This window comes from Notechis scutatus, chromosome 8, assembly GCF_049901735.1.
Source record: "Notechis scutatus isolate UNSWTSFEM ecotype Mainland chromosome 8, rNotScu1.2, whole genome shotgun sequence".
Taxonomy (NCBI): domain Eukaryota; kingdom Metazoa; phylum Chordata; class Lepidosauria; order Squamata; family Elapidae; genus Notechis; species Notechis scutatus.
In genome coordinates, this window is record NC_142016.1 from 23351865 (window position 1) to 23379125 (window position 27261).

Sequence of the window (27261 nt, forward strand, 5' to 3'; positions counted from 1 at the left end):
GACGAATGCAAGAAGCATCGCCAGAGTAGGGACCGTTCCTGCCCGGAACGGCTAACTCGGGAGTTTTCCCAGCTGCGTTAGACTACAACTCCCATCATCCTGAACTGCCCATTTCCGAATGAGCACACAGACAGAAAGGAAGAAATGGAAAGGATATACTTACGAGCTGGCTTCGAAGAGACCGAGGGCGTTGGAGTTACTACAAGGAGACAGAGAGAGAGACAGAGAGATCGGTTAGCAAACTTCACCCCAAAATTTAATCGCAGCCTCAGTTGTAGTAAGGACCATCTGTAGCTCAGGGTTCAGCTGTTGGGCTAAGTTATATATGTTAAACTAGCTTGACAGCTGTGCTTCGCTACGAAACTGTGTGGTGGGGCTTAGTTTTTGGGGGAGGAAAATAAGGGGAAAAATGTTTGCCTCTGCCTACCAGCATCCATCGGTATTCATCTGGCTAGCAGCCTGTCAGGGTGTGAGAGCGTTGAGGGCTGTTTGGGAACTGGAACAGTATTTTGCTGTATGAGCAAGAAGGAGACAGCAAGGAGCCTGGGCGTGGCTTAGCTCCACTGCAGTTGGAACAGGTTTCTTTTCAGGTGAGGAGTGAGAGAGTTGAGGACTGTTTGGAAACTGAAACAGTATTTGCTGTGTTGAACAAGTAGGAGACAGCAAGGAGCCTAGGCGTGGCTTAGCTCAACTGTTCTGTACTAAACCTGCTTGGTGCTGTGAAACTGAAACGGAAACTCCTCTCTTCTCCTTGTGTTTTGCAGTTGGAACATGTTTCTTTTCAGGTGGGGAGGGGGAGTGGAACTCCTTCGCATCAGAGCCGTGTTAATAATAATAATATAGGAAATATTAATGCTCTGGATGGTCATTTGGAAAAATCCTTTCTTAGTGAGCCCCTAGAAGCCAAGAGGAACATAAGTGGCAAATTTCAAGTTTGTAGGCTTTACGGTTCTGGAGATTTTGTGATGACGCATGAGTGGCATTTCGCTTTTATACATATACAGATTTACAGGTAGTCCTCAACGTACGACCACAATAGAGGCCAACGTTTCTGTTTCTGAGCGAGACATTTTTTCAGGGAGCTTTGTCCCCATTGTACGACCTCTTTTTTTTTGCCATCGTTGTTAAGCGTCAACTTAGTAACACGTCCTTAGGGGAATCTGGTGGCTTCCCCCGTTGACTTTGCTCGTTGGAAGGTCGTAAAAAGGGATCCCCGCGGGACGCTGCGACCGTCGTAAATACGAGTCGGTTCCCAAGCGTCTGAATTTTGATGGCGTGACCATGAGGAAGCCGCGACGGTCTGAGAAACGGCCGTTAAGCCACGTTTTTCAGGGCCGCTGTAACTTGGAACGGTCGCTAAATGAAGTATTGTAAGTCGAGGACTCATCTGAATCAGAACACCCTGCCCACTCACGGACATACCCACAACCACAAACAGGCACACAGTGGACTGAAAAAAAGGAGTTCCTTACCCATTTTCAGCTTAAAGTTCTTTCTGGTTGAGCCGTATTTATTCTCCGCTGTGCACTGAACCCCACTTTGGATTAGCTTGGGGGTTAGTTCCACTAACAATTCAGAAATATATTTATTTGCCGAGTGTTTTACGGGAGCCTGGAGAGAGTGAGAGAGAGAGCTTTAAAAAAAAAAAGGATTTGGCACATTAAAACAGGCAGAACAATTGCTGGCATTCATAGCAACAGCGCTATATAGCGCCGTAGACTTATAGACTGCTTCCCAGCCTTCTCTAAGAGGTTTATAGAACCATCATGATTGCCCACAACAATCTGGGTCCTCATTTGACCGACCTCAGAAAGAGGGAAGGCTGAGTCAACCGTGAGATGGTTAGGATCAAACTGCTGGCAGTTGGCAGAGTTAGCCTGCAATGCTGCATTCTGACCATTGTGCACCACAGAAGGGAGGGACGGACGAAGGGAGGGAGGAAGAACAAAGGGGGAGGGAGGGAGGGAGGGAGGAAGAACAAAGGGGAGGAAGGGAGGAAGGGAAGAAAGAAAGGACAGAGGGGGAGGAAGGAGGGAAGGGACCTTGTCAGACCTTGGACAGACTCACCTCCCCACCAGGTATGTTCCACCTGATCTCTGGAGGAGGATGGCCTAAAACGGTACAGGTGAACTTCACCGTCTGGTCATGGTCTTGGAGGATGGTTTGTTGAATGTCTACCTCTGGCTTTCCTGTATGAGAAAGTGAGAGTGAGTTAGTGAGAGAGAGAGAGAGAGAGAGAGAGAGAGGGAGAAGGAGAGAGACAAGGAGAGAGACACAGAGAGAGAGATGGATGGACATTGGCCCCTATGTCACAAAATGAAATTCAATGGTGAAAAAAGTCAGGTTCTACATTGAGGCAAGAAAAATCAAATGCACAGGTACAGTATATGTGGCACCTGGCTCAATAGTAGTAATTGTGAGAGGGATCTTGGAGTCCTAGTGGACAACCATTTAAATATGAGCCAGCCTTGTGCAGCAGCTGCCAAAAAAGCCAACACAGTCCTAGGCTGCATAAACAGAGGGATAGAATCAAGATCACGTGAAGTGTTAATGCCACTTTATAAGGCCTCGGTAAGGCCACACTTGGAATGCTGCATCCAGTTTTGGTCGCCACGATGTAAAAAAAGATGTTGAGACTCTAGAAAGAGTGCAGAGAAGAGCCACAAAGAGGATTAGGGGGCTGGAGGCTAAAACATATGAAGAAGGGTTGCTGCAATTGGGTATGTCTAGCTTGATGAAAAGAAGGACTTGGGGAGACATGATAGCAGTGTTCCAATATCTCAGGGGCTGCCCCAGAGAAGAGGGAGTCAAGCTATTCTCCAAAGCACCTGAAGGCAGGACAAGAAGCAACAGGTAGAAACTAAACAAGAGAAGCAACCTAGGAGAAATTTCCTGACAGTGAGAACAATTAACCAGTGGAACAACTTGCCTCCAGAAGTTGTAAATGCTCCAGCACTGGAGGTTTTTAAGAAGATGTTGGACAACCGTTTGTCTGAAATGGCAGTGGGTTTCCTGCCTAGGCAGGGGGCTGGACTGGAGGACCTCCAAGGTCCCTTCCAACTCGCTTATTCTGTTATTCTGGCATCCCAGGGCTTGAGGCTTTAAGGCTGGGCTCCCAAAAATGTGAATAGTAGATTAGGTCAGCTAATTGGAATGCTTGTGTGTACGTGAGTCACAGGGAGGGGAAAGGATGTGACTTCTAACCCCGTCCTCACCCCCTGAGCTATAGCGTCTGACAGTTCCTACTAATCTTCACACCTCTGCCAGGACTGTCTCACCTTTCTAGGAAAAGCGGTGTCAAAAATAACCTCTGAATGAAGAGCGTCACACCTCAGCGAGCTTTTGAGGGCCAAATTGTTTACTACGAAAGGAAAGTTAGCTAGAGAAAGAGAATCCCAGGCCCAAAAGTGTCTTTAAACTATCTGAAAGCCCACTGCTCCTTCTTGAAGAGGGGTGGCCTTCAGCTCCCAGAATTCCCCAGCCGGCGTGTTTTCAGATGGGTGAAGGTCAACTCCCAGAATCCCCAGCCCCACAAACCACCATGTTTTTTGATGTGTGGACTTCCAACTATGTATATGCCGGCCAGAGTTCCGTTTTTTGTAAAACGGGGGCGCCTCGAAGTCTTTTAAGCAAGCTAGCTGGAGGGTGGAAAAAGGAAGGTTGTTTATTTATTGAGCGCTACCCTTCTTTCAAACCATTCTGGGAGCCAGTTTGGTCTAGTGGTTAAGGGGCAAAGCCAGGAGACAGGGAGTTCTAGTCCCACCTTACGCAGGAAAGCCGGCTGAGGGATTTGGGGCCAGTCCCTCTCTCTCTCTCTCTCAGCCCAACTTTCTTCACAGGGTTGTTGCCGTGGGGGAAATAAGAGGAGGAAGAAACACTATGTGTGTGTGAGCCACTTTGTGTTACTTATAAAGTAAACAAAAAAAACAAAAACCACAGGATAAACATCTAATAAATAAATAAACCAAATCTCTGGCAGGCCCCCCATTCCAAAATTAAAAGACGTATCAAATCCTATCAAAAGCATAGAACTAAACTGATTAAAACGTTAAAAGCTCAACGGCTCTGTCCTCTTCCAGTTACTGATTGCAGCATCTTCCTTTCCTGCACCCTCCCTCCAGTTCCACTTCGCCTCCTTTACACACACACACACACACACACCACTACCTACCTACCTTCTACTATAACTTGGACTGACTCGTTCCGCTTCAGTCCGGAGATGCTGGGCACGGAAGCCTCACAGATGTACGTGCCCGCCATGGGGTATGTCAGCCGTTCCAGCGACAGAGTCCTGCCGCTGCCCATCTGCTGCCTTCCCTGCAGGAGAAATTTTTTTTTTAAAAAAAAACACCCCACAATTGCTGCTGTTCCTCCAGATGTGATTCCCTGCCCACGGGTCCCCCAGGAGAGATAACAGCCTCAATTCAATCAAAGGCAAACTGCAGAACGGGGGTCCCTTCTTTGCGTCGGGGGTTCGTATCACGAAACCAAGGCAGGAAAATTGAATCCGAAGGAATCTTATGGCTCCTACTGGGAAATTCCGCGGAAACCAAATCGGCTTCTGGGAGATCCTGCCTTTCCTTCAAACTTGTTGGGTGGGGAAAGGGCCGATCGATTCTGTTCGGGATTCCTTGCTTTTAGAGATTAACGTAGCTTTTCGTTTACGAGACCAGCACTAAAACCGGTATCCAAAGCAGTGAGGATCCAAATCATTTTCCCACCTCGCCAGAGTATAATCTCTTGTGTGTCTGATCCGCCTGGCACAGTGGAGGGATTGTAGAGGAAAAGATCAGAAGAGAGTAGCCCCATTTTTTTCCCAATGTGTATTCCCCATTTGTCTGCCTGTTTATTCTCTTCTAATCCCTTCCTTGCAATGGTGGGATTCGAATTTTTTTACTACCGGTTCTGTGGGCGTGGCTTGGTGGGCGTGGTGTGGCTTGGTGGGCGTGGCAAGGGAAAGATACTGCAAAATGCCCATTCCCTTCCCACCCCACTAACCTGCTTTCCAGCTCCGTTCTCCTGGGCAGGGCAACCCAAGGAGACCCAGCCGATCAGCTGGGACTCAATGGGAGGCGGAGCATAGATGGGGCAGTCAGAAGCAGGATTGGCCAGTTCTCCCAACTACTCAAAATTTCTGCTACCGGTTCTCCAGAACTGATCAGAACCTGCTGAATACCCACCTCTGCTTCCTCTCCAATGAATGTCAATACCAACATTTAATTTCTTTCTTGGTATCAAGAAAGATACCAAAGCATCAAGGTAAGAATTTAACGGGAGTGGAGGGGGCGAAAATAAAATCTGAAGTAAAATCCCTCCTAGCAACCGTGTCATTTAGTGACCAGGTTACCGATCCCAGGTGTGCTCACTAAGTAAGGACTTGTAGCAGGTGACCAAGCAGAGCCTGAGGAGGAGGTCAAATGCATCATCAATCATGACTCCTTTCATGCGCACAAGAGATCTGAGTCCAGCCCATCGTGAATTCCTTATTTACCTCCAATTTGCTTGGACCCTCACGCATCCGTGCTAGTCGTTCCCGGCTCTAGGGGGCGCTGGTGCTCATCTCCGTTACAAAGCCAGAGAGCCAGCGCTGTCCGAAGACGCCTCCGTGGTCATGTGACCAGCATGACAAAACGCCTTCGAAGGCGCACAGAACGCTGTTCCCTTCCCACCAAAGGGGTCCCTATTTTTCTACTTGCATTTTTTTTACATGCTTTCGAACTGCTAGGTTGGCAGACAAGGAACGGGAGCTCACTCCATGACGCGGCGCTAGGGATTCGAACCGCCTGAACTGCCGACCTTTCAGATTGGCAAGCTCAGCGTCCTTAGCCACTGAGCTCTACAATAAACCTTTATATCAATTTGAACGGCCCGGGTCTTCTGTTTTCGCTGGCACATGACAGAGAACTACTTGTATACAAATTTCCTGGGGCAGCCAGTTTGGTCAACTCTCCGGATTTCGAAGAAGTCCTGACTATGGATCCATGCAGCGTTCCGGGCAGAGGTGTGACTTGCGAAGGAAGCCCTTGCAGATCCTACCTACCTTCTTCCAGGACAAGGTGGGTAAGTTGGAGCCACTGCCAGAACAGTTCAACTGAAGGTCTTCACTTCGGTTGACTTTCACTACCTTGGTTGGGTGGAGGACCACAGGGTCCAGATCTGAAACCCAGAAGACGAGGCTTGATTTTAATTAGCCACTTAGCAACTGTCTGTCGAGATTCTCAGTCCTCCCGGTCATGGTTGTCCCAAAGGTGCTTTTTTTTTAAAGAGGATTTCCTTGTTTTTTTTTCCTTTGGAAGACGTTTCGCTTCTCATCTTGTCAAGAGATGAAGAAGCTCCTTGGATGAGAAGCGAAAGGTCTTCAAAGAAAAAAAAAAAGGAAGTCCAGTTGCTTCCTGAAAACAAGCGCACCTTTGGGACAGTGGTGGGATTCAATTTTTTTTTTTTTTACTACTAGTTCTGTGGGCGTGGCTTGGTGGGCGTGGCTTGGTGGGCGTGGCAGGGGAAGGATACTTCAAAATCCGCATTCCCTCCCCACCCCACTAACCTGCTTTCCAGCTCCATTCTCCTGGGCAGGGCAACCAAAGAAGACCCAGCCAATCAGCTGGGACTCGGGAGGCGGAGAATAGATGGGGGCGGGGCCAGTCAGTGGTGGGATTGGCCAGTTCTCCGAACTACTCAAAATTTCTGCCACCGGTTCTCCAGAACTGGTCAGAACCTGCTGAATCCACCACCTCTGCTGTGGGACAACTTAGCAACTGGATGATGAAAAGGAGGGTTTGGCCTCTCTCTCTCTCTCTCTCTCTCTCTCTCCCAGCATTCCATGGGGCACTCACAATGGATGAAGATGTTGACGTCCTTCTCCAGTTCTACCTCGGAAGGACTATAGAAGTCCAGTACCTGACAGCGGTAGGTCCCACTGTCAGCCTTGGTCACGTGTGGAAGCAGAAGGATACCATCGGTGGTAGTGGGCAGGTCCAACAGGTTATCTGAACCCTGGGAAGGAGGAGAAGAAGAAGCAGATAAGGCTGGAGAGATGACATCAGATACAGGTCTCAGTCTGTCTTGAATGGATCGTGCCAAAATAGGGTTACCAATTTAATTCTTCTTCCTTGAGGGAAAGGAACTAGGATCGGACCAAGAAGTAGCTTCACTTTTATATACATACACACACACATAAACACACACACACACACACTGTATACATTTTTCTTTTATATAAGTATTTAATAGACAGTGTATTGTTTGGTTCATTTGACATAATCATAATCATAATCATCATCATAATCATATTCTTTACATATATAATAGTATTCCTCCAACTTCTAATTTCTACTTTTATTATCTAACCATTGGCAAAACAATTCCAAAGTTAAAAAATATTCTGTCTCTTCTCTATGCTTTATCTTTAATGTTAACCTACCCATTTCTGCACAATCTAACATTTTTTTGGATTATATTTTCATCCGAAAGAGTTTCCTCATTGTTCCAATGTTGGGCATACCGTTCTCACTGCTGTCAAAACATGTGGTGTTAAATATACATTCCCTTTATTATATTTTTTCTGGCCAAATACCTAACAAAAAATATTTCTGGCTTTAAACCAGGGGTGTCCAACCTTGGCAACTTTAAGACTTGTGGACTTCAACTCCCAGAATTCCTCAGTTGAAGTCCACAAGTCTTAAAGTTGCCAAGGTTGGACACCCCTGGTTTAAACCGATATGTTGCTTTATCGTTTACTTTAACCATGCATGTATTTTCGTCCAACATTTTTTTTTTTTTTTTTGGCCTTTGGGCAACTACCTGCACTTTGAAGAATGAATATTCGGGTTGGGGGAACCCATCGCCCTGGCATCGCAACTGCACATCATCTCCTTCTTTGATGACTTTGGGCGAATCCAAGACAAATTGCACGTTTTCGGTATAATCTGCGGTGGGTAAAAGTAGGAAACAGGAGCAGCAATTAAAACCGAGTGTTCTAGGAATTATAATGCAATAGGATAGAATAGAATAGAATAGAATAGAATAGAATAGAATAGAATAGAATAGAATAGAATAGAATAGAATAGAATAGAATATGTCCATGTGTCTGTGCATGTACACACACAAATACACGGACATAGGGACACATTATTCCCATGTATAATATATTTGTATTGGACTGAAAAACAACTACAGATAATCCTTGACTTACAACAGTTCGTTTAGTGACCGTTTGAAGTCACAATGGCACTGAAAAAGGGGACTTTATGAACATTTTTCACACTTAAGACCGCTGCAGCATCCCCCCGCAGTCACGTGATCAAAACTCAGGCACTTGGCAACCGACTCGTATTTATGACGGCTGCAGTCACGTGGTCCCCTTTTGTGGCCCTCTGACAAGCAAGGTCAACAGGGAAGCCAGATTCACTTAACGACTGTGTTACTAATTTAACAACTGCAGCGACTCACTTAACAACCGTTAAGTAATTCACTTAACAACCATTTAAAAAATGTCGTAAAACTGGGCAAGGTTCACTTAACAAATGTCTCTTGCTGAGCAACAGAAATTTTGGGCTCCATTATGGTCGTTATTCGAGGACTATATAACACTTTTTTTTTTTTACAAAAAAAATTGTTCACCACGAGTTGGCCATCAGCTGAAATTAAAACAACAACAACAGCTTGCAAGACAGCTGAAACAACGGCAGCGAAATAACACATCAGGTTCATCCACGAGACCTCAGGAAATGAAAAGCTGCTGACGTGTCCAGAGTTATCAAATATCTTTTACACATTTCTACTTTTCATTCCCACAAAAACAAACATTAAAAACTCCACAAAAGACTCCGGTCCTTGAAAAGAAAACACAATAAAAAAAGAACAAGAGAGCAACAACAAAACCCAAAAGTCAGAGAGGTTGTTATGATTCTGCTTTTGCCAACTTGGGCATCCTCACTGTGTGTGTGTGTGTGTGTGTGTGTGTGTGTGTGCATTTCAGTTCCCAGAATTCCTAGCAGCAGATCCATGGCTAAGAATTCTGGGAGTTGACGTCTACACCTCTGGAAGGTTTGACCCACTGAATTCGTCTATTACAGGTAGTCCCCAAGTTACGACCACAATGGATGTTGCTAAGTGCAACATTTCTTAAGTGAGTTTGCCCCGTTTTCTTGCCACAGTTGCTAAGTGAATCATTGCATTTGTTAAGTTAGTAACATGGGTTGTTAGCCACTGACTCGTATTTATGACGGTTGCAGTGTCCCGGGGTAATGTGATCGCCTTTTGCGACCCCACCCCCCTCAACAAGCAAAATCAGTGGGGAAACCAGATTCACTTAAGAACTGCAGCGATTCATGTAATAACCGTTGCAAAAAAAAAGGTCGTAAAACGGGGAAAAACCAGGGGTGGGATTCTACCGGTTGGGACCGGTTTAATAGAACCGGTTGTTATGATTCTGCATACCGGCAGAACCGGCAAATCGTGCCCCTGGCTGGCCCCTCCGCTCCCCACCCAGTCAGTCCTTATCATGCATGCCCGACATTGCTGGCTGCATTCTCCCCAGCCCAGTCACTCCTTAAGGTATTTCTTCCCCCGACGATCAGCCGTTCGGATGATCAGCTGTTCGGATGATCAGCTGTTCGGATGATCAGCTGTGCCAGATTCTTCCCCGTCCCCCGACGATCAGCTGTTTGGATGATCAGCTGTTTGGATGATCAGCTGTGCCAGATTCTTCCCCGCCCCCGACGATCAGCTGTGCCGATGATCAGCTGTTCTGATGATCAGCTGTGCCAGATCCCCAACTCTGTCTTACTGCTTCGCCCAGGAGGCTTCCCTGAGGCCCAGGAGGCAAAAAGGGGCACACTGGGGTGTGTGTGGGGTGTGTGTGTGGGGGGGTGGTATGTGTCCCCCCCGCTTCTTTTTTTTGCCTTCCTGGGAGCAAAAACGCCCAAAAATAGAGGCAAAAAACCCCCCGAGGGGGGTGGGTTTGCTACAAAAAAAGCCACGCCCACCCAGTCACATGGCCACACCCACCTAGCCACGCCCACCTAGCCGGTCGTTAAAAAAAATTTGAATCCCACCCTTGGGTAAAGCTCCCTTAACCGCTGTTTCACTTAGCAAACAGAAATGCTGGGCTCCAATCGCAGCCCTAAGTCAAGGAGTATCTGTATTCTGAAAACCCCACCGGGGGGGCTATTTTCAATTTTGCGATTCATGTTCACTGCCCTCCTCCTGGAAAGCATTTTTTTTTGGGGGGGGGAGAGACAGGGACTACAGGAGAACAACTGCAAGAGCCCCCCCCCCCAACCCCACTTACAATGCAAAGTGAGATTGAAAGGTTCCGATTCCTCCATGCCGACTTTCCCTTTCGGCATCTTGTAGCTGACTTTGCACTGGAAAATGGAGTTCTTATCTGCCTTTTTGGGGCGCATGTAGAGTATGCTGGACCTGGAATATAGTCCTGAGGCTTCTTTCACCGTCCTCACCACCTCGTAGAGTTCTGGGGAGGAAAGACAACACAACGAACATCGCCCAGGGTTTCAAAGGTGTGCAGGCTGGAGGTGAGGGGTTTTTTCGCCCCCCTCCCTCTGAGGGCTCCAGGTGTATTTGTGTCAGAAAAACAAAAAAAGAAAAATCAAGGGGGCAGCTGCAATTGTGTATTCAAAGGTCGCCCCTCTTACACAAATTGGGCAGGTGTCCGTCGCTCATCGTATGAAAGCGGTGTTTCTTAGCCTGGGGAATTGTGGGAGTTGAAGTCTACACAACCTCAAGTTTTTGAGGTTGAGATTATTAGACCACGGGGCAATTTTTTAGAAGCATAGATGTTCCTGTTTCAAAAATATTTCTTGCAATTATTTTCTCTGCAGCCCCAGCCTGATTTATCTATCTATCTATCTATCTACTTTAGCTATCGGATATATCCAATTTAGTTTTATCTATTTTATTATCTAATCTAATATTTATCTATCTTTATTCAATCATTATCTATTATCCATTTATTTATCCATTCATCCATCTAACATCCATCCATCTATCTATCTATATCTATCCTTCCATCCATCCAGCTATACATTCATCTATATCACTCTGTCTATCTGTCCCTCCATTCCTGTCTGTCTGTCTGTCTGTCTGTCTGTCTGTCTGTCTATCTATCTATCTATCTATCTATCTATCTATCTATCTATCTATCTATCTAACTATCTATCTAACTATCTATCTATCTACTTTAGCTATCAGATATAACAAATTTAGTTTATCTTATCTTATCTAATCTTTCTTATCTATCTTATAATCTAATCTAATATTTCTTATCTATCTTTATTCAATTATCTATCATCCATTTATTTATCCATTCATCCATCTAACATCCATCCCTCTATCTATCTTATCTATCTATCTTATCTATCTTATCTATCTATCTATCTATCTATCTATCTATCTATCTATCTATCTATCATCTATCATCTAAATCTATCCCTCCATCCAGCTATCCTTTCATCTATATCTGTCTATCTGTCCCTCCATTCGTCTGTCTATCTATCTATCTATCTATCTATCTATCTATCTATCTATCTATCTATCTATCTATCACTAATGTCCAAGTGAAGAGTGTCTCTTTATTCAGTCTGTCCTTCTGAGACCCCTTTGGGGGAATACCTGGAGATCCCTCCTTGCATTCAACGATCAAAGAAAGAAACGGCTCCATTACCTTTGTTGTGTTCGGTGGTAATATTCAGAAACTGCCCATCTTTGTACCAGCTGATGGTTGGCGCTGGGTAGCCATTTTTGCCCGTGCACTGGGCAATCTGAGGAAGGAAAAGAGACGGCTGCTAAAAAAGCCTTAAGAAGCCCAGGGATTTCCACAGTGGGTGTGTGTAGGTGTGCAAAATCAAGATGGCACCTGCTCTTCCACAACTCAAAACCTTGTCGTTTTATCAGGAATCTCACACTTATAAAAACAGGTCAAGGCATCGACCACACAGTCTTAGCTTCTATCTTGAGTTGCTTGACCCCTGTTGCCCCCCAAAGATAGAACAGAATAGAATAACAGAGTTGGAAGGGACCTTGGAGGTCTTCTAGTCCAACCCCCTGCTTAGGCAGGAAACCCTACACCGCTTCAGACAAAGGGTTATCCAACATCTTTTTTAAAAACCTGCAGTGTTGGAGCATCCACAACTTCTGGAGGCAAGTTGTGCCACTGATTAATTGTTCTAACTGTCAGGAAATTTCTCCTTAATTCTAGGGGAACAAGCTCGTTCTGTATGTATTTATTCATTCCACAAATAATTATAAACCGTGGGCTACCAAGATGGACCACTTGGAACCTCTGTCTCTTTTACGTAGAATTCGCAGCCCTCTGAATACAATTGCTCAAAACTTTCCAAATTAGCCATTGCAATAGAAACAAAGAATCTTTGACAGCCCCTATCCCCAAAACCAGCTGAAATTCCATTGTCTATGTTCTCACTTACTTTATTGCCTTCAGCCTTCTGAATTTCAAATTGTAGCCCATGTTCATTTAACACTGTCCATCCCAGCCATTAAAAACTCTTTGCAGATCAAATAACAGTTGAAATAACTTTCCAATAACAACAACAACAACAACAACAACAACAACAACAACAACAATAATAATAATAATAATAATAATAATAATAATAATAATAATAATAATAGAAAAACCGTCAGTGCTTCTCACCCTTCAAAAGAACACAACCAAAGCAGGTAATCTTCAACTTATGGCCACAACTGAACTCAAAATTTCTGTCGCTAAGGGAGACAGTTGTAAAGTGAGGTTTGCCGCATTTTGCAAATATTCTTGCCCCAGTTGTTAAGTGAATCACTGCAGTAACCTGGTCGATAAGCAAATCTGACATTCCCCCATTGGGACACCGTCATAAAACTATGAATCAGTTGCCAAGCATCTGAATTTGGATCGCGTGACCACAGGGGACACCCTCGATGGTCGTAAGTGTGAAAAATGGTCATAAGGCACATTTCTCAGTGTTGTTGTAACTTCGGACACCCCCTACAGAAACTGCTGTAAGTCAAGGACTACTTATACTTCAAACTTGACAGCTTTAAGACTTGTGGACTTCAACTCCCAGAATTCCTGAGCTAACATGACTGGAGGAGGAATTCTGGGAGTTGAGGTCCACAAGTCTTAAAGCTGTCAAGTTTGAAGGCCCCTGGTCTAACATGGGGGGGCCTTCAACATCAGCCATTTTAAGACTTGTGGCCTTCAACTCCCAGAATTCCTGAGATAACCTGACTGGAGGAAGAATTCTGGGAGTTGAAGGCCACAAGTCTTAAAGCTGTCCAGTTTGAAGATCTCTGATCTACAGTATCTATCTTCTATCTCCATCTCTGTCTGTCTGTCTGTCTGTCTAATCCAAGGGTCTTCAACCGTGGCAAGTTTAAGACTTGTGGACTTCAACTCCCAGAATTCCTGAGCTAACATGACTGGAGGAGGAATTCTGGGAGTTGAAGTCCACAAGTCTTAAAGCTGTCAAGTTTGGTTTAAAGAGAGACAAACTCACCTCCAAAGCAAGATCAGCGGTCACAGAGAGAGTCCCGGAGTTCGGCTTAAGCTCAGGGGGTTCGGGTGGATCTATAAAGAGAGAGGATCGGTCAGAGAGAGAGCCAGAGAGTGGGCAAGAGAGGCGACAGGCCTGTTAGTTAAGCCACAGCCTCCCGAGGTGGCAAAATTGCTTCCTCCATTAAAATACAGATGTTCCTCCACTTATGACCAAAACTGCAAACAGAACCTCCATTGCAAAGCAAGATCGTTTAGGGTTAGAGGGCTCCCGCCCCCAAAACTCTTAGTTGATTAATCATCACTACTGCGGTTTGTAGTTATTTATTTTGTGGACGGTTTTTATGGTTTTAATGTTTTTTTTTTAATGGCTTTAATTGTTTTACAAGTTTAGAATTGTAAGTCATTTGGCTGTGTTCGGTGGAGGGAGGGAGGGAGGAAGGAAAGGAAGGGAGGGAGGGAGGGAGGGAGGGAGGGAAAGGAAGGAAGGAAGGAAGGAGAGATAAAGAAAGGAAGGAAGGAAGGAAGGAAGGAAGGAAGGAAGGAAGGAAGGAAGAAAGAAAGAAAGAAAGAAAGAAAGAAAGAAAGAAAGAAAGAAAGAAAGAAAGAAAGAAAGAAAGAAAGAAAGAAAGAAAGAAAGAAAGAAAGAAAGAAAGAAAGGGTGGAGGGAGGGAAGAAAGAAAGAACAAAAGGAAGAAAGGAAGGAAGGAAGGAAGGAAGTTGTAAAATGAGCCATGGCCAATTTTATGATATTTTTGCCACAACTGTTCTTAAGTGAATCATCTGAGTTTACTTCATCCAGCTTCATCTATTGACTTTGTTTGAAATCTCAGGAAAATGCAGTATTTTATTCTCATTTGACAAGGGATTTTCAGTCTAAACCAAACTTGGCCACTTTAAGATGGGTGGACTGGGGAATTCCGAGAGTTGAAGTCCACCCATCTTAAAGTGATCCAGGTTGAGAAACAAGGTTTTAAAGGCCCCGAGACTGACCTTTGCTTGCAAAACCAAACCTTTGGCCTGGCAGAGCTGAAAATGATAAAACAAACCTTCCCATCAAAAAAAAAAAAAAAAAAAGGCCAGGGAAGTAATAAACCTGAGCAGGAGTCCAGGAACTTAAGTTCCACCATTGCTGTTTTATCAAACAAGGGGAAATGATGGAGTGTTTTCCGTTTGTCAGCAATGAAAGTGTCGGGCAAACACAGCTGCTTCTGTTTGCGCCTGCTGTTGTTTTAAGCATCTCTCCGAATCGCATCTGGGAGCAAAGGCAAATGAAGGAAGGCGAGTGGGGAGAGAAACTGGGGGATATAAGGAGAGCTTAAAATGGAGGATGGGTGACTTAGGGCCAATCACCAGGAGACGGGGAGTTCTAGTCCTGCCTTAGGCATGAATGGAGGATGGGTGACTTAGGGCCAATCACCAGGAGACGGGGAGTTCTAGTCCTGCCTTAGGCATGAATGGAGGATGGGTGACTTAGGGCCAATCACCAGGAGACAGGGAGTTCTAGTCCTGCCTTAGGCATGAATGGAGGATGGGTGACTTAGGGCCAATCACCAGGAGACGGTGAGTTCTAGTCCTGCCTTAGGCATGAATGGAGGATGGGTGACTTAGGGCCAATCACCAGGAGACAGGGAGTTCTAGTCCTGCCTTAGGCATGAATGGAGGATGGGTGACTTAGGGCCAATCACCAGGAGACAGGGAGTTCTAGTCCTGCCTTAGGCATGAATGGAGGATGGGTGACTTAGGGCCAATCACCAGGAGACAGGGAGTTCTAGTCCTGCCTTAGGCATGAATGGAGGATGGGTGACTTAGGGCCAATCACCAGGAGACAGGAGTTCTAGTCCTGCCTTAGGCATGAATGGAGGATGGGCGACCTGGGGCCAATCACCAGGAGACGGTGAGTTCTAGTCCTGCCTTAGGCATGAATGGAGGATGGGTGACTTTGGCCCAATCACCAGGAGACTTGTGAGTTCTAGTTCCACCTTATCCATAAAAGCCAGTTGGGCCAGTTTGACTTTGGGCCAGTTCCATTCTCTCTCAACCCGCCTCTTAGGACGGTTGTTGTGGGGGGAAAATAGGAAGGAGGAGTATTAAATGTTTGTTATTTATGAAAGGGATATAAAGGAAAAATATAAACACCCTTACCGAAGACCTTGAGTTGGGTCCTTCCAGTGTCACTCCCAGAATTGCTGGTCACTTGGCAAGAGAATAATTTTTCATCGCTCACATCGATGGAAGTAATGACCAGGCTGTTGTTGGAATCCATGTGGACACGGTCCGTGTACTCCGTCCCTCGGTCCACGCCTACCGTACCCTTCACATTGTAGGCCACACGCTGCTGCCCGCCATTCCTGTCCATCTGGAAGTTTGACATATTGACGTGTTTATGGATTTCTCCGACCTTTTAGAGAACAGCCTCTGGTGGGATTCATTTTTTTTTTTTTTACTATTGGTACTATGGGTCCAATCCCACCTCTGACTGGCCCCGTCAACCCCATCTATTCTCTGCCTCCCGTTGAGTCCCAGCTGATTGGCTGGGTCTTCTTTGGTTGCCCTGCCCAGGAGAACGGAGCTGGAAAGCAGGTTAGTGGGGTGGGGAGGGAATGGGGATTTTGTAGTATCCTTCCTCTGCCATGCCCACCAAGCCACGCCCACCAAGCCACATGCCACGCCCACCAAGCCACGCCCACAGAACACCACACCCACCAAGCCACGCCCACAGCTGATCGGCTGGGTCTCCTTTGGTTGCCCTGCACAGGAGAACGGAGCTGGAAAGCAGGTTAGTGGGGTGGGGAGGGAATGGGGATTTTGCAGTAACCTTCCTGCTGGAATGTGGTGGGAATGGAGATTTTAAAGTATCCTTCCCCCTGCCACGCCCACCAAGCCACGCCCACCAAGCCATGCCACGCCCACCACTCCACGCCCACAGATCCGGTGGTAGTAAAAAATGTTGAATCCCATCACTGCTCCCTAACCCAAACCCTAGTCCAACTATGCCCTCTTCTCCTTGGCAAACCCACAATACTCACCGTAAACCATTCCACCAGGAGGTAATCCTGCTCTTCCATCGGTGTGTAAGGGCAGAGGATGGGTACCTGCTGGCCCATAACCACCTCCATCTCGGCTACCATAGACACCTGGACCTTCTTGGCTTGGCATCCTGCAGGGGAGAAGGAAAGACCATTAGAAGGAGTCGACAACACCCCAAGACCTTGCTTGGCTAAGAAAGTCCTCTAGGAGTTTTGCTCAGAGTCTAGCTCTGGTTGGCCCGAAGGCCTCCCAAAGATCTTCTGTTTCCCATGCTTGGTTCTCGCTTCTTCTCTCCCGTTGACAGGTTTGGAGCAAGTGACCAGGTTAGATAGACTCTGAGACGGTCAGCAGCCAAGCAAGACTACGGTTGACTAAAAACCTGGTCCTTCTGTCTAATTCGGATCAAGTTTTCAATGCTTGTTGCCTTAGGAATTTTTCAGGCAAATTGCAGCCCTAGGGAATCCACCCCATTGCTGGGGTTACTACAATCCAAGGAAGTTTGGATTAGGAGAAGCAAAGCAGAAGAAGAACCTGAACTGCAACTCCAACATAAGTCCTTGACTTATGACCATACTAGCTGGATACCTCGTGCTTCGCTATGTGGTCAAGCTTAGTTTTTGGGGAGGAAAATAAGGGGGGGAAAAACTCTGTCTCTGCCTACCAGCATCCATCGGTATTCCTCTGGCTAGCGGTCTGTCAGTATGTGAGAGAATTGAGGGCTGTTTGGAAACTGAAAGAGTATTTGCTGTGTGAGCAAGGAGACAGCAAGGAGCCTGGGCGTGGCTTAGCTCAACTGTTCTGTACTAAAGCTGCTTGGTGCTGTGAAACTGAAACTGAAACTCCTCTGCTTGTGTTTTGCATTTGGAAGAGATTTCTTTCCAGGTGGGGAGGGGGAGTAGAACTCCTTAGCATCAGAGCATATTAATAATAATAATAATATAGGAAATACTAATGCTCTGGGTGGTCATTTCGAAAAATCCTTTCTTAGCGAGTACCTAGAAGCCAAGAGGAACATACGTGCCAAATTTCAAGATTGTAGGCTTTATGGTCCTGGAGATATTGTGATGATGCTTTTATATATATAGAGAGAGAGATTTGGGGCCAGAATTTATGTGGCTAAGCAGGGTCAGTTGTTAAGCAAGTCCTGCCCAATTTTATGACATTTTTTTTATCATGGTTATTAAGAGAATCACTACAGCTGAATCATTAAGGTCATTAAGAAAATGTGGCTTCCCCCCATTGGTTTTCCTGCTCGGATGTCAGCTGAGGTGGTTACAAATGATAATCACATAACCCATAAATACATGCCAGATGCCAATCTGCCCGGAATTTTGATTAGTGTGATCGTGGGGAATTCTGTGGCCGTCGTAAGTGCGAGAACCCACTGTCGCTTTTTTTCAAAACGATTGTCATGTCGAATGGCTGTAAGGTGAGGATTAGCTATAATGAACCACTGACAGTCCCTAAAGACCTGTCCTTCTCAATTCGACCACTTTTAAGATGGGTAGACTTCAACTCCCAGAATTCCCCAGCCCTCCCCCATGAATTCCCCCCCGGCTGGTGAATTCTGGGAGTTTGAAGTCCACCCATTTAAAACGGCCAAGATTGAGAAACACCGCTCTAGATTCTGCATATTATCAAAAGTCAATGGTGTGTCACTCCTCACAGAGAAGACAAGGCTGTCCATTTTTCCCCGTTTAAAAAAAAAGGGAGAGAGAGAGAGAAAAAACTTCCCTTTTTGATTCTGCTAAGTTTTGGACCCTCAGCCAACTCGCTCACAAACGTGCAAACCGACCTCCATTTTGTCTCCTCCTCGGCTGCTGCCAAAAAGGCTTCTGGCATCTCTGCTACGAAAAAGCCGGCCCAGTTAAAGAACCCAGTCATCTTAAAAATGGAAAATGCACATCATTTTATTCTGCCTTCCCTCTGCAACAAAAAGCCGCCTGCTGCTTCTTATCCACAAACCACATCCTTTCCAATTGTCAGGCTCTCCATTCAAAATTTGGCGCCACCGAAACAACCCTTAACATTTTCCAGCTTGCACAAATCAAGCGATCCAGCTTTGGTGCTGAGCCCAGCGGTAGGCAGCCGCTGCTCGGTTTGCAGAATATCAGAAATGGGAACGCACTGAGGGGGGGACAACAAATATAGATTAAATTAAAATGAAACGACATGAATTGCAATCCATGCAGCTGCTCCGCGGGTAGTGAGTAGGTCTGCTTGCGGCCTAGCACAGATAACCTGACGATTCCGCTATCTGTTCAGAGTCCTGGCACTTTGGAGAGATCTTTTCACTTCCTCTTCCAAGCTGCTGGAAGGATCGCTAGGTTCTCACCAAAATCTAGCCTGATCCCTTGCAAAAGGCCAGGTTTGTCAATGGGACCGCAGCTGTATGCAGCTCTAGAGGCACTAGCTGTTGCAAAAGGCATGCAGTGTCTATCTATCTATCTATCTATCTATCTATCTATCTATCTATCTATCTATCTATCTATCTATCTATCTATCTATCTATCTATCCATCCATCCATCCATCTATCCATCTATCATCCATCCATTCCTCTTTCATCCATCTGCCATCCAGCCACTCATCCATTGTTCTATATCTATTTGTCTATCATCCATTCCATCTAACCATCCATCCTTCTAAGTTCCATCCATTCCTCTATCTACCTATTATATATATATCATCCATCCATCCTTCCATCAATCCATTCCTCTTTCATCCATTTACCATCCATCCAGCCACTCATCCATTGTTCTATATCTATCTATCTATCTATCTATCTATCTATCTATCTATCTATCTATCTATCTATCGTATCAATCTATCTATTGTATCAATCTATCTATCCATCCATCTATTCTATCCATCCATCTCCACCCATTCTATCTATCTATCTATCTATCTATCTATCTATCTATCTATCTATCTATCTATCTATCATCTATCTATCTATCTATCTATCTATCTATCCATCCATCCATCTATCCATCTATCATCCATCCATTCCTCTTTCATCCATCTGCCATCCAGCCACTCATCCATTGTTCTATATCTATTTGTCTATCATCCATTCCATCTAACCATCCATCCTTCTAAGTTCCATCCATTCCTCTATCTACCTATTCTATATATATCATCCATCCATCCTTCCATCAATCCATTCCTCTTTCATCCATTTACCATCCAGCCAGCCACTCATCCATTGTTCTATATCTATCTATCTATCTATCTATCTATCTATCTATCTATCTATCTATCTATCTATCTATCCATCCATCCATCCATCCATCCATCCATCCATCCATCCATCCATCTACTTTCTACACCACCCGTCTCACCTGACTCTGAGCAGTTTACAAATAACATCATAAAATAATACAATTAAAAACCATCTGTTTTTAAAAACAAATCGAAAACACAGTTAAAAGCACAGTTAAAAAGAGTAACTGTCGTTCCCTTGGGCAAATAGGAGACTATAAAACAAGTCATTTCTTTCCAGTCAACACAATTCCTCCTGACTTTGTAGAGAGGCGCATAGATTTGGCATTGTTTTATTTCAGGGTGCTGCCTTATCTTTCCAAGTTCCCCAACGTTTTGGGATTTCCTAGTGGTCTCCCGTCCAATATATATATATCTGTCCAACATAAAATTACGAAAACACACACACACACACATACATACATACATACACACACACACACACACACACACACACATGTTTTCTTTTCGCGGGTATTTATACGTATGGTATTCAGCTTTGTTCGGGTATTTTCCCACGTCATTATAGTTGTGCTTTTAAAGTTGTAGCAACGTTATAAATACCCACGAAAACTTAAGAATATATTCTATATATATAAATGTTTTCTTAAGCTTTTGCGGGCACTTACATGTATGGTATTCAGCTTTGTTCGGGTATTTTCCCACGTCATTATAGTTGTGCTTTTAAAGTTGTAGCAACGTTTCAGCAGAATCTCATCTGCCATCATCAGGCTTCTGTATTGTGTTCGCCTGTGAGTCAGACTTTCACAGCCGTTTCAGTTTTAAGTACCCGCGAAAACTTAAGAAAACACACACACACACACACACATATGTCAATAGTGGTGTCCCCCAAGGCAGTGTTCTAGGACCAACTCTCTTCATACTCTACATAAATGACCTCTGTGATCATATTAAGAGCAATTGCGTTCTTTTCGCTGATGATGTAAAGCTGTTCAATACCACAGACAATACTGCTACCCTACAAAAAGATCTTGACTATGTATCAGAGTGGTCAAACAAATGGCAACTTCAAATCTCAACAAATAAATGCTCTGTCTTACATATTGGCAAAAAAAATCAGAAAATAAAATACAAGCTGAATAGTCAAGATCTTGTTGATGACCCAAGCTCTGTAAAGGACCTTGGAATACTCACCTCTAATGATCTAAGTGCTAGAGCCCACTGCAACTACATAGCCAAAAAGGCATTAAGAGTTGTTAACCTAATCCTACGTAGCTTTTTCTCTGGTAATATCACACTACTAACCAGAGCATACAAAACATTTGCTAGACCAATACTCGAATACAGTTCATCAGTCTGGAACCCACATTACATATCTGATATTAGCACAATTGAGAAAGTCCAGAAATATTTCACAAGAAGAGTTCTCCACTCCTCTACTCGTTGTAGAATACCTTATGCCACCAGACTTGAAATTCTAAAACTAGAAAACCTTGAATTATGCCGTCTTCGGTCTGATTTAAGCATGGTATATAAAATCATACATTGCAATGTCCTACCTGTCAATGAATACTTCAGCTTCAACCATAACAACACAAGAGCACACAATAGATACAAACTCAAAGTAAACCGCACCAAACTTGATTGCAGGAAATACGACTTCAGCAATAGAGTGGTCAATGTCTGGAATACTCTACCCGACTCTGTAGTTTCTTCCCCAAACCCCAAAAACTTTAACCTTAGACTGTCTACTATTGACCTCACCCCTTTCCTAAGAGGCCTGTAGGGGGCGTGCATAAGCGCACCAACGTGCCTACCGTCCCTGTCCTATTGTTTCTCTTATTCTTCTTTTATTTTTCTTATATGTACCCATTTCATGTATTCACAACTATGTATACACTTATACTTATTATCTTGTAAACAATTGGCAAATCAAATAAATAAATAAATAAATAAATAAATAAATGTTTTCTTAAGTTTTCGCGGGTATTTATAACGTTGCTACGCTAAAACTGCCAGTCCAGATTTCTAGGCTTAAGTACTTGAAAAGAAAAGAAAAGGAAAGGTCTTAATTTTTATCCATGCTAAAAATTGCATCCAAACTAACGTGATGGTCAAATGTCAGATGGACTTGTTTTCCGGTTCTCTTAAAATCTCTCCTTCTCCACGGTGCAAATAGGCAGAATTCTGTATGGGGACAAGTATTCCCCAAGTGCTTGGAAGGCAGGGCGTGTTTTATCCAGCAGGCCTCCAACCGTAAGAGAAAGAAACGTCTGTCTTTTTTCCCTTTCTGGATGTGGCAAATTCACTCCAGCCCAGCCAACATCCTTCCCCTTTCTCCTATACAGTGTCAGGCAGTTATTATATGCCCCCGGCCCCTCTTAAGGCAATCTTGAATAAATATGTGCGGGGATGTAGGGGAGGGAAGGGGGGCAGGAGAGAAATAAAGCAGGTCTTTGCCTCTGCGGCAGTTGGGGAGGGGGCGAAAGGGGGAGGCGATCCGGGATATGAAAGGGCCGAGCAAGGAGCAGCTGCTTGAGATTCCAGGCTGGCACCGAGGGCTTTGTTCCCAGATAAATCCCTCCAAATTGGGGTTGGGGGAGAGAGAGAGGAGGAGGAGGAGGGGCTGCTTTCATCTCCCGGTTGGTTAGCAGGAAGGGAGATTCTGGTAAGGCAAGGTGCCCAGAAACTCCTCAGCGCCAGGGAACCAGCTGGCAAACTGGAGAGTGTGTGTGTGTGTGGGGGGAGACAGGGAGGGAGAAAGAAATAGAGTGAAAGAAAGAAAGAGAGGAGGAGAAAGAAAAAGAAAGGGGAAAGAAAAGGAAAGACAGAGAAATGAAAGAGAAAGAAAGAAAGAAAATTAAAGAGAAAGAGAAAGAAAGAGAAAGAAAAAGAAAAGAAGGAAGGAAGAAATGGGTGGAGGAGAGAAAGAAGGGAGGGAGGGAGAAGGACAGAATGAAGGGAGGAAGGTGGGGAGGGAGGAAGGAATTAAGGGAGTGAGGGAGGATGGAAGAAAGGTAAGGAGGGAGGAAGGAATGAAGGAAGGGAGAGAGGGAGGGAGACAGGAGGAATGAAGGGACAGAGAGAGGGGGTGGAAGAAAGGTAAGGAGGGAGGGAGGAATTAAGGGAGGGAGGGAGGGAGGAAGAAGGGACAGAGGGAGGGAAAGAGGAGGAAGGGAGAGGGGACGGAGGGAGGGAGGGTGGAAGAAAGGTGGGGAGGCAGGAAGGAATTAAGGGAGGGAGGGAGGATGGAAGAAAGGTAAGGAGGGAGGAAGGAATGAAGGAAGGGAGAGAGGGAGGGAGACAGGAGGAATGAAGGGAGAGAGAGAGAGGGTGGAAGAAAGGTAAGGAGGGAGGAAGGAATGAAGGGAGGGAGGGAGGGAGGGAGGAAGAAGGGACAGAGGGAGGGAAAGAGGAGGAAGGGAGAAGGGACGGAGGGAGGGAGGGTGGAAGAAAGGTGGGGAGGCAGGAAGGAATTAAGGGAGGGAGGGAGGATGGAAGAAAGGTAAGGAGGGGAGGAAGGAAGGAAGGAAGGAAGGGAGAGAGGAAGGGAGGGAGACAGGAGGAATGAAGGGAGAGAGAGAGAGGGTGGAAGAAAGGTAAGGAGGGAGGAAGGAATGAAGGGAGGGAGGGAGGGAGGGAGGGAGGAAGAAGGGACAGAGGGAGGGAAAGAGGAGGAAGGGAGAAGGGACGGAGGGAGGGAGGGTGGAAGAAAGGTGGGGAGGCAGGAAGGAATTAAGGGAGGGAGAGAGGGAGGGAGGTATGGCTCAGGAATTCTGGGAGTTGAAGTCCATAGGTCATAAAAGGCCCATAGTTCCCCACCCCTGGATTAAAGCATCAGCAGACTTACTTTACTTTCCCCCAACTATCCCAAGACCTCAGAAGGAAAGTGAGAAGAGAGAATTGCATCAAAACCTACCAGCCCTGAAAGACCAGGGAGGCCCAATTAAAATAGGTTTCTTCCCAGCGTTACTCAAATCGGAGCCACCCCTGAGTTAATGCTCCAAGAGGCCCCGCGGCAGAGATGTGTAAGAGGCTGAGTTACCCGGTGAAAGATTTTAGTTGCAAATATTCCCTCACGGTCTTCCCATCCCTAGGACTTCCTTTGTACAGATCACAAACAGCAACTTGAAGATTTGTGGACTTCAACTCCCACAATTCCCCAGGCAGCCATCTTGCTGAGCTGAGAAACACTATTCTACTGTATTCTGACTTGAAAAGAAGAAGAAAAATTAGTTGCAAGTGTTCTCTCTCAGTCTTTCCAACCTGGGACTTATTTTCGGTGAATTCCTCTATTACAGTGTGTCTCAAATTCAGCAACTTTAAGATGGGTGGACTTCAACTCCCAGAATTCCCCAGCGAGTCATGCTGGCTGGGGAATTCTGGGAGCTGAAGTCCACCAGTTGCTGAGGTAGCAAAATTCTCTTTTATTCTGACTTGGAGAGAAGGTAGATTTTAAGTTGCAAATATTCTTTCAGTCTTCCCACATTTTAGGGGTGGCAGTGGTGAATTCTGTAGCAGCCGTGCCTCAAACCTCAATAATTTGAAAATGGCTGGACTTCTTGGCAGGCTGGACTTGAAGAAAGATTATTGCTACATATGAATTAAATGTAAAGCTGATTTATAATTATAAATATGCTAATATAATCTACAGAATTGCAAATAAACTAGTGCAAAGAGAAATCTAGTTACAATTCTGTTACATTATTATTATTGTTACTGTTATTAGTATAAGTGTTAATATTTATGTTTATTCTTTCTTTTTCTGTAAATGATATGCTCTGACAATGCCCTGTATTCAAACTGTTTATGAATTTTAAAAAACATATACTAAAAAAAGAAAAGAAAATGGCTGGACTTGGCTGGCTGGGGAATTCTGGGAGTTGAAGTCCACCCATGGCTGAGATTGAGAAACATGATTATATTTTGACATAGAGAGAGAGGAAGGGCCCGTTTTAAAGCATTCAAGGTTGCTGCTAAAAACAGCTCCCTGTGGTAGAATTTTAGTTTGTGTTCTGACATCCTGTGTTTGAGATAAAGTATTTAGGCAGAACATTTGGGGGGGGGGGCTATTGGGAGCATGTTTTCAGTCCTCTTCTGTAAAAGTTTTAATGCTTCTATTCTAACCCTGATGCAAAACATCATTCTACACCCCTCTTAAGATTATCAAATCAATTGCTCTCCGCCAATCCAGGCACCCTGTAAGCATCTTTATTGATATTTATCTCCAAGCAGCCCTTGAGTTACAACAGCTCATTTAGTTCGAAGTTACGACGGCGCTGAAAAACGTGACTTACAAAGCAGCATTCCCAAGAGCAAAAATTCAGACATAGAGTAAACTGACTTATCTTCTTGTGGTGGTTGCAATATCCCGGGTTGATGAGATTTCAAGAACCAGAGGAAGTTAGTCACGGGAAGAAAAAGAAGAAAGAAAAACTTGCCACCTTAAAACAGGGTGAGGAAGAAGAAAAAAAAACCTGGCCCGAAGTTCTCGGCAGCAGAGGAAAATTGAGTAAAAGAAAGAATTGAGAAAGAACTAACCCTTTCAGCCTCTTTCCCCCACCCGCTTGCAGGTTAAGACACGCTGAATGCAAAAAAGAAAAAGAAAAAAACCACCATGCCTCGAAGCCAGTGGCCAGGGAATTCTGGGAGTTGATGGCCACATATCTCAAAGTTGCTGTGCTTGAGAGAGAAAAAACATGCCCTAAGGCAAGCCATGCAAATCCTGACACAGGATGCCACACATTCCATAAGGCCTCCCACCCCTAAGCCTTTTTCCTTCCTTCAGCCTCTCCTTCCCGAAGGTTTTCAACGGAGGAGGGCTATTCTCACTGCGTAGAATCTAGCTGGAGGGCTTCTCTGGAGGCGGTCAGAATTCAAGGGACTATTTTGAATTTCCCCGGTTCCAAGCTTTCGGCAGGGAAATCATAACCGGGAGTAGCTGTTCCCTGTTCAAAATTTGATTTTTCCTAACTGCAGAACTGGAGAAGGAGAAAGAGAAGAGAAAGAGAAGGAGGAGGAGGAGGGAGAGGAGGAGGAGGGATGAAGGACAAGGAATGGAGGAGAAGAAGGGATGGGAAAGGAGAAAGGGAGGAGGAAGAGGATAGGGAGGAGGAGGAAGAGAAGGAAGAGGAGGAGGAATGGAAAAGGAAGGTGGGAAAGGAGAAAAGAGGAGGAGGAGGAGGAGGAGGAGGAGGAAGAGGAGGAAGAAGAAGAGGAAGAGGAAGAGGAAGAGGAAGAAGAGGAAGAGGAAGAGGAAGAGGAAGAGGAAGAGGAAGAAGAAGAAGAAGAAGAAGAAGAAGAAGAAGAAGAAGAAGAAGAAGAAGAAGAAGAAGAAGAAGAAGAAGAAGAAGAAGAAATAATTCCCTAAATTCTAAGAGGTTTTAAATCTCCTCTTCCAGTTGTTCAAGTTAGGCCCACAACCCAAAGCCCCCACCCCAATCCCCATTCTCTATCCCTTTGAACCTTTATTTATTTGTAGCATTGCTAGATTGCCTCACTGTTGCAGGACCTTGTGCATCTAAGAAGCAGCCTGGATATATTGAATTTTAAAAGCCCTGTTACAATTCGGCTCGATTTGGCTATCAGCTCCTTACCATAGTTTCGAATAGTTTCAGCGGGTTGTTTATATCTGAATGGACACTCCTTGCTATGGTCATCCACTGACTCCAATAACTTTATCCCTGCAAGTGGCCCTCGACTCACAACTGTTCATTTACTGACCATTCAAAGTTACAACGGTGCTAAAAAAAAGTCACCTGTAATGTCTTGTTTGTTTTCCAGTGTGAGTCACCTTGGAGTCTTGGCTAGATAGATAAATAGATGGGTGGATGGATGGATGGATGGATGGATGGGTGGGTGGACGGACAGACAGACAGACAGACAAATCCAGAAAGAAGAAACTGTGACCACAAACACCGTAATAAAGAATTATTTTGCAAATAAACTCGGGAGGGGGGGGCTAAACAGGGCTTAACAAACAAAACAGTTCAGCTTTCTCCAGCCCCCCAAGCCTTTCTGGCTTAACCAAGGCTTCTTAAGGCATTTAAGGGAAGGTCTTATTCCATAACAACAACTCCCCCCCCCCCCCAAAATGGAATATGCACAAAGGCGGTTGTGGAAATGTTGCAATTATGCGATGCAATATGTCTCTGGGCTCCAGCCTGGTTACTCTTCCCCACACACCGAGAGCACATCTAAATTGAATGCAGATGAGGTTAATTATGCATAAACAGCTGCAGGTTAGCCCCCTTTAAGGCTTTTTGCTAATGTGGCAGATTAAGCTTAGCCCAGGCAGCTGGAGTGGACGACTATCATAGATTTAATGAAACCCAACAACAACCACATGAGCCATCTGAAACTGTCAAGCCCAGATCCACAGCCAAGATTCGCTATTTGAAGGTTTGTCTCCTCCACGTACTGATTATAGGCTCTCTCTCTCTCTCTCTGTGTGTGTGTATACTGTCCAATAGAACCACTTTTTAAAAAAAAGTTACAT

General features: G+C 45.0%; 1 protein-coding gene across 1 annotated transcript in view; it reads right to left on the bottom strand.

Moving 5' to 3' along the window:
• The window catches only part of BCAM (basal cell adhesion molecule (Lutheran blood group)), a 65788-nt gene that overhangs the window by 3331 nt on the left and 35196 nt on the right, over window positions 1–27261 (bottom strand). The window contains exons 2-13 of the mRNA XM_087971163.1: window positions 16540–16670; window positions 15656–15869; window positions 13515–13585; window positions 11684–11780; window positions 10292–10474; window positions 7801–7925; window positions 6834–6993; window positions 6041–6156; window positions 4176–4317; window positions 2068–2189; window positions 1473–1611; window positions 164–199 (exon numbers count right to left, since the gene is read on the bottom strand). Coding sequence (XP_087827289.1) covers window positions 164–199; window positions 1473–1611; window positions 2068–2189; window positions 4176–4317; window positions 6041–6156; window positions 6834–6993; window positions 7801–7925; window positions 10292–10474; window positions 11684–11780; window positions 13515–13585; window positions 15656–15869; window positions 16540–16641 — 1507 coding nt within the window. The 5' untranslated portion in view covers window positions 16642–16670. The remainder of the gene's footprint in view (window positions 1–163; window positions 200–1472; window positions 1612–2067; window positions 2190–4175; window positions 4318–6040; window positions 6157–6833; window positions 6994–7800; window positions 7926–10291; window positions 10475–11683; window positions 11781–13514; window positions 13586–15655; window positions 15870–16539; window positions 16671–27261) is intronic.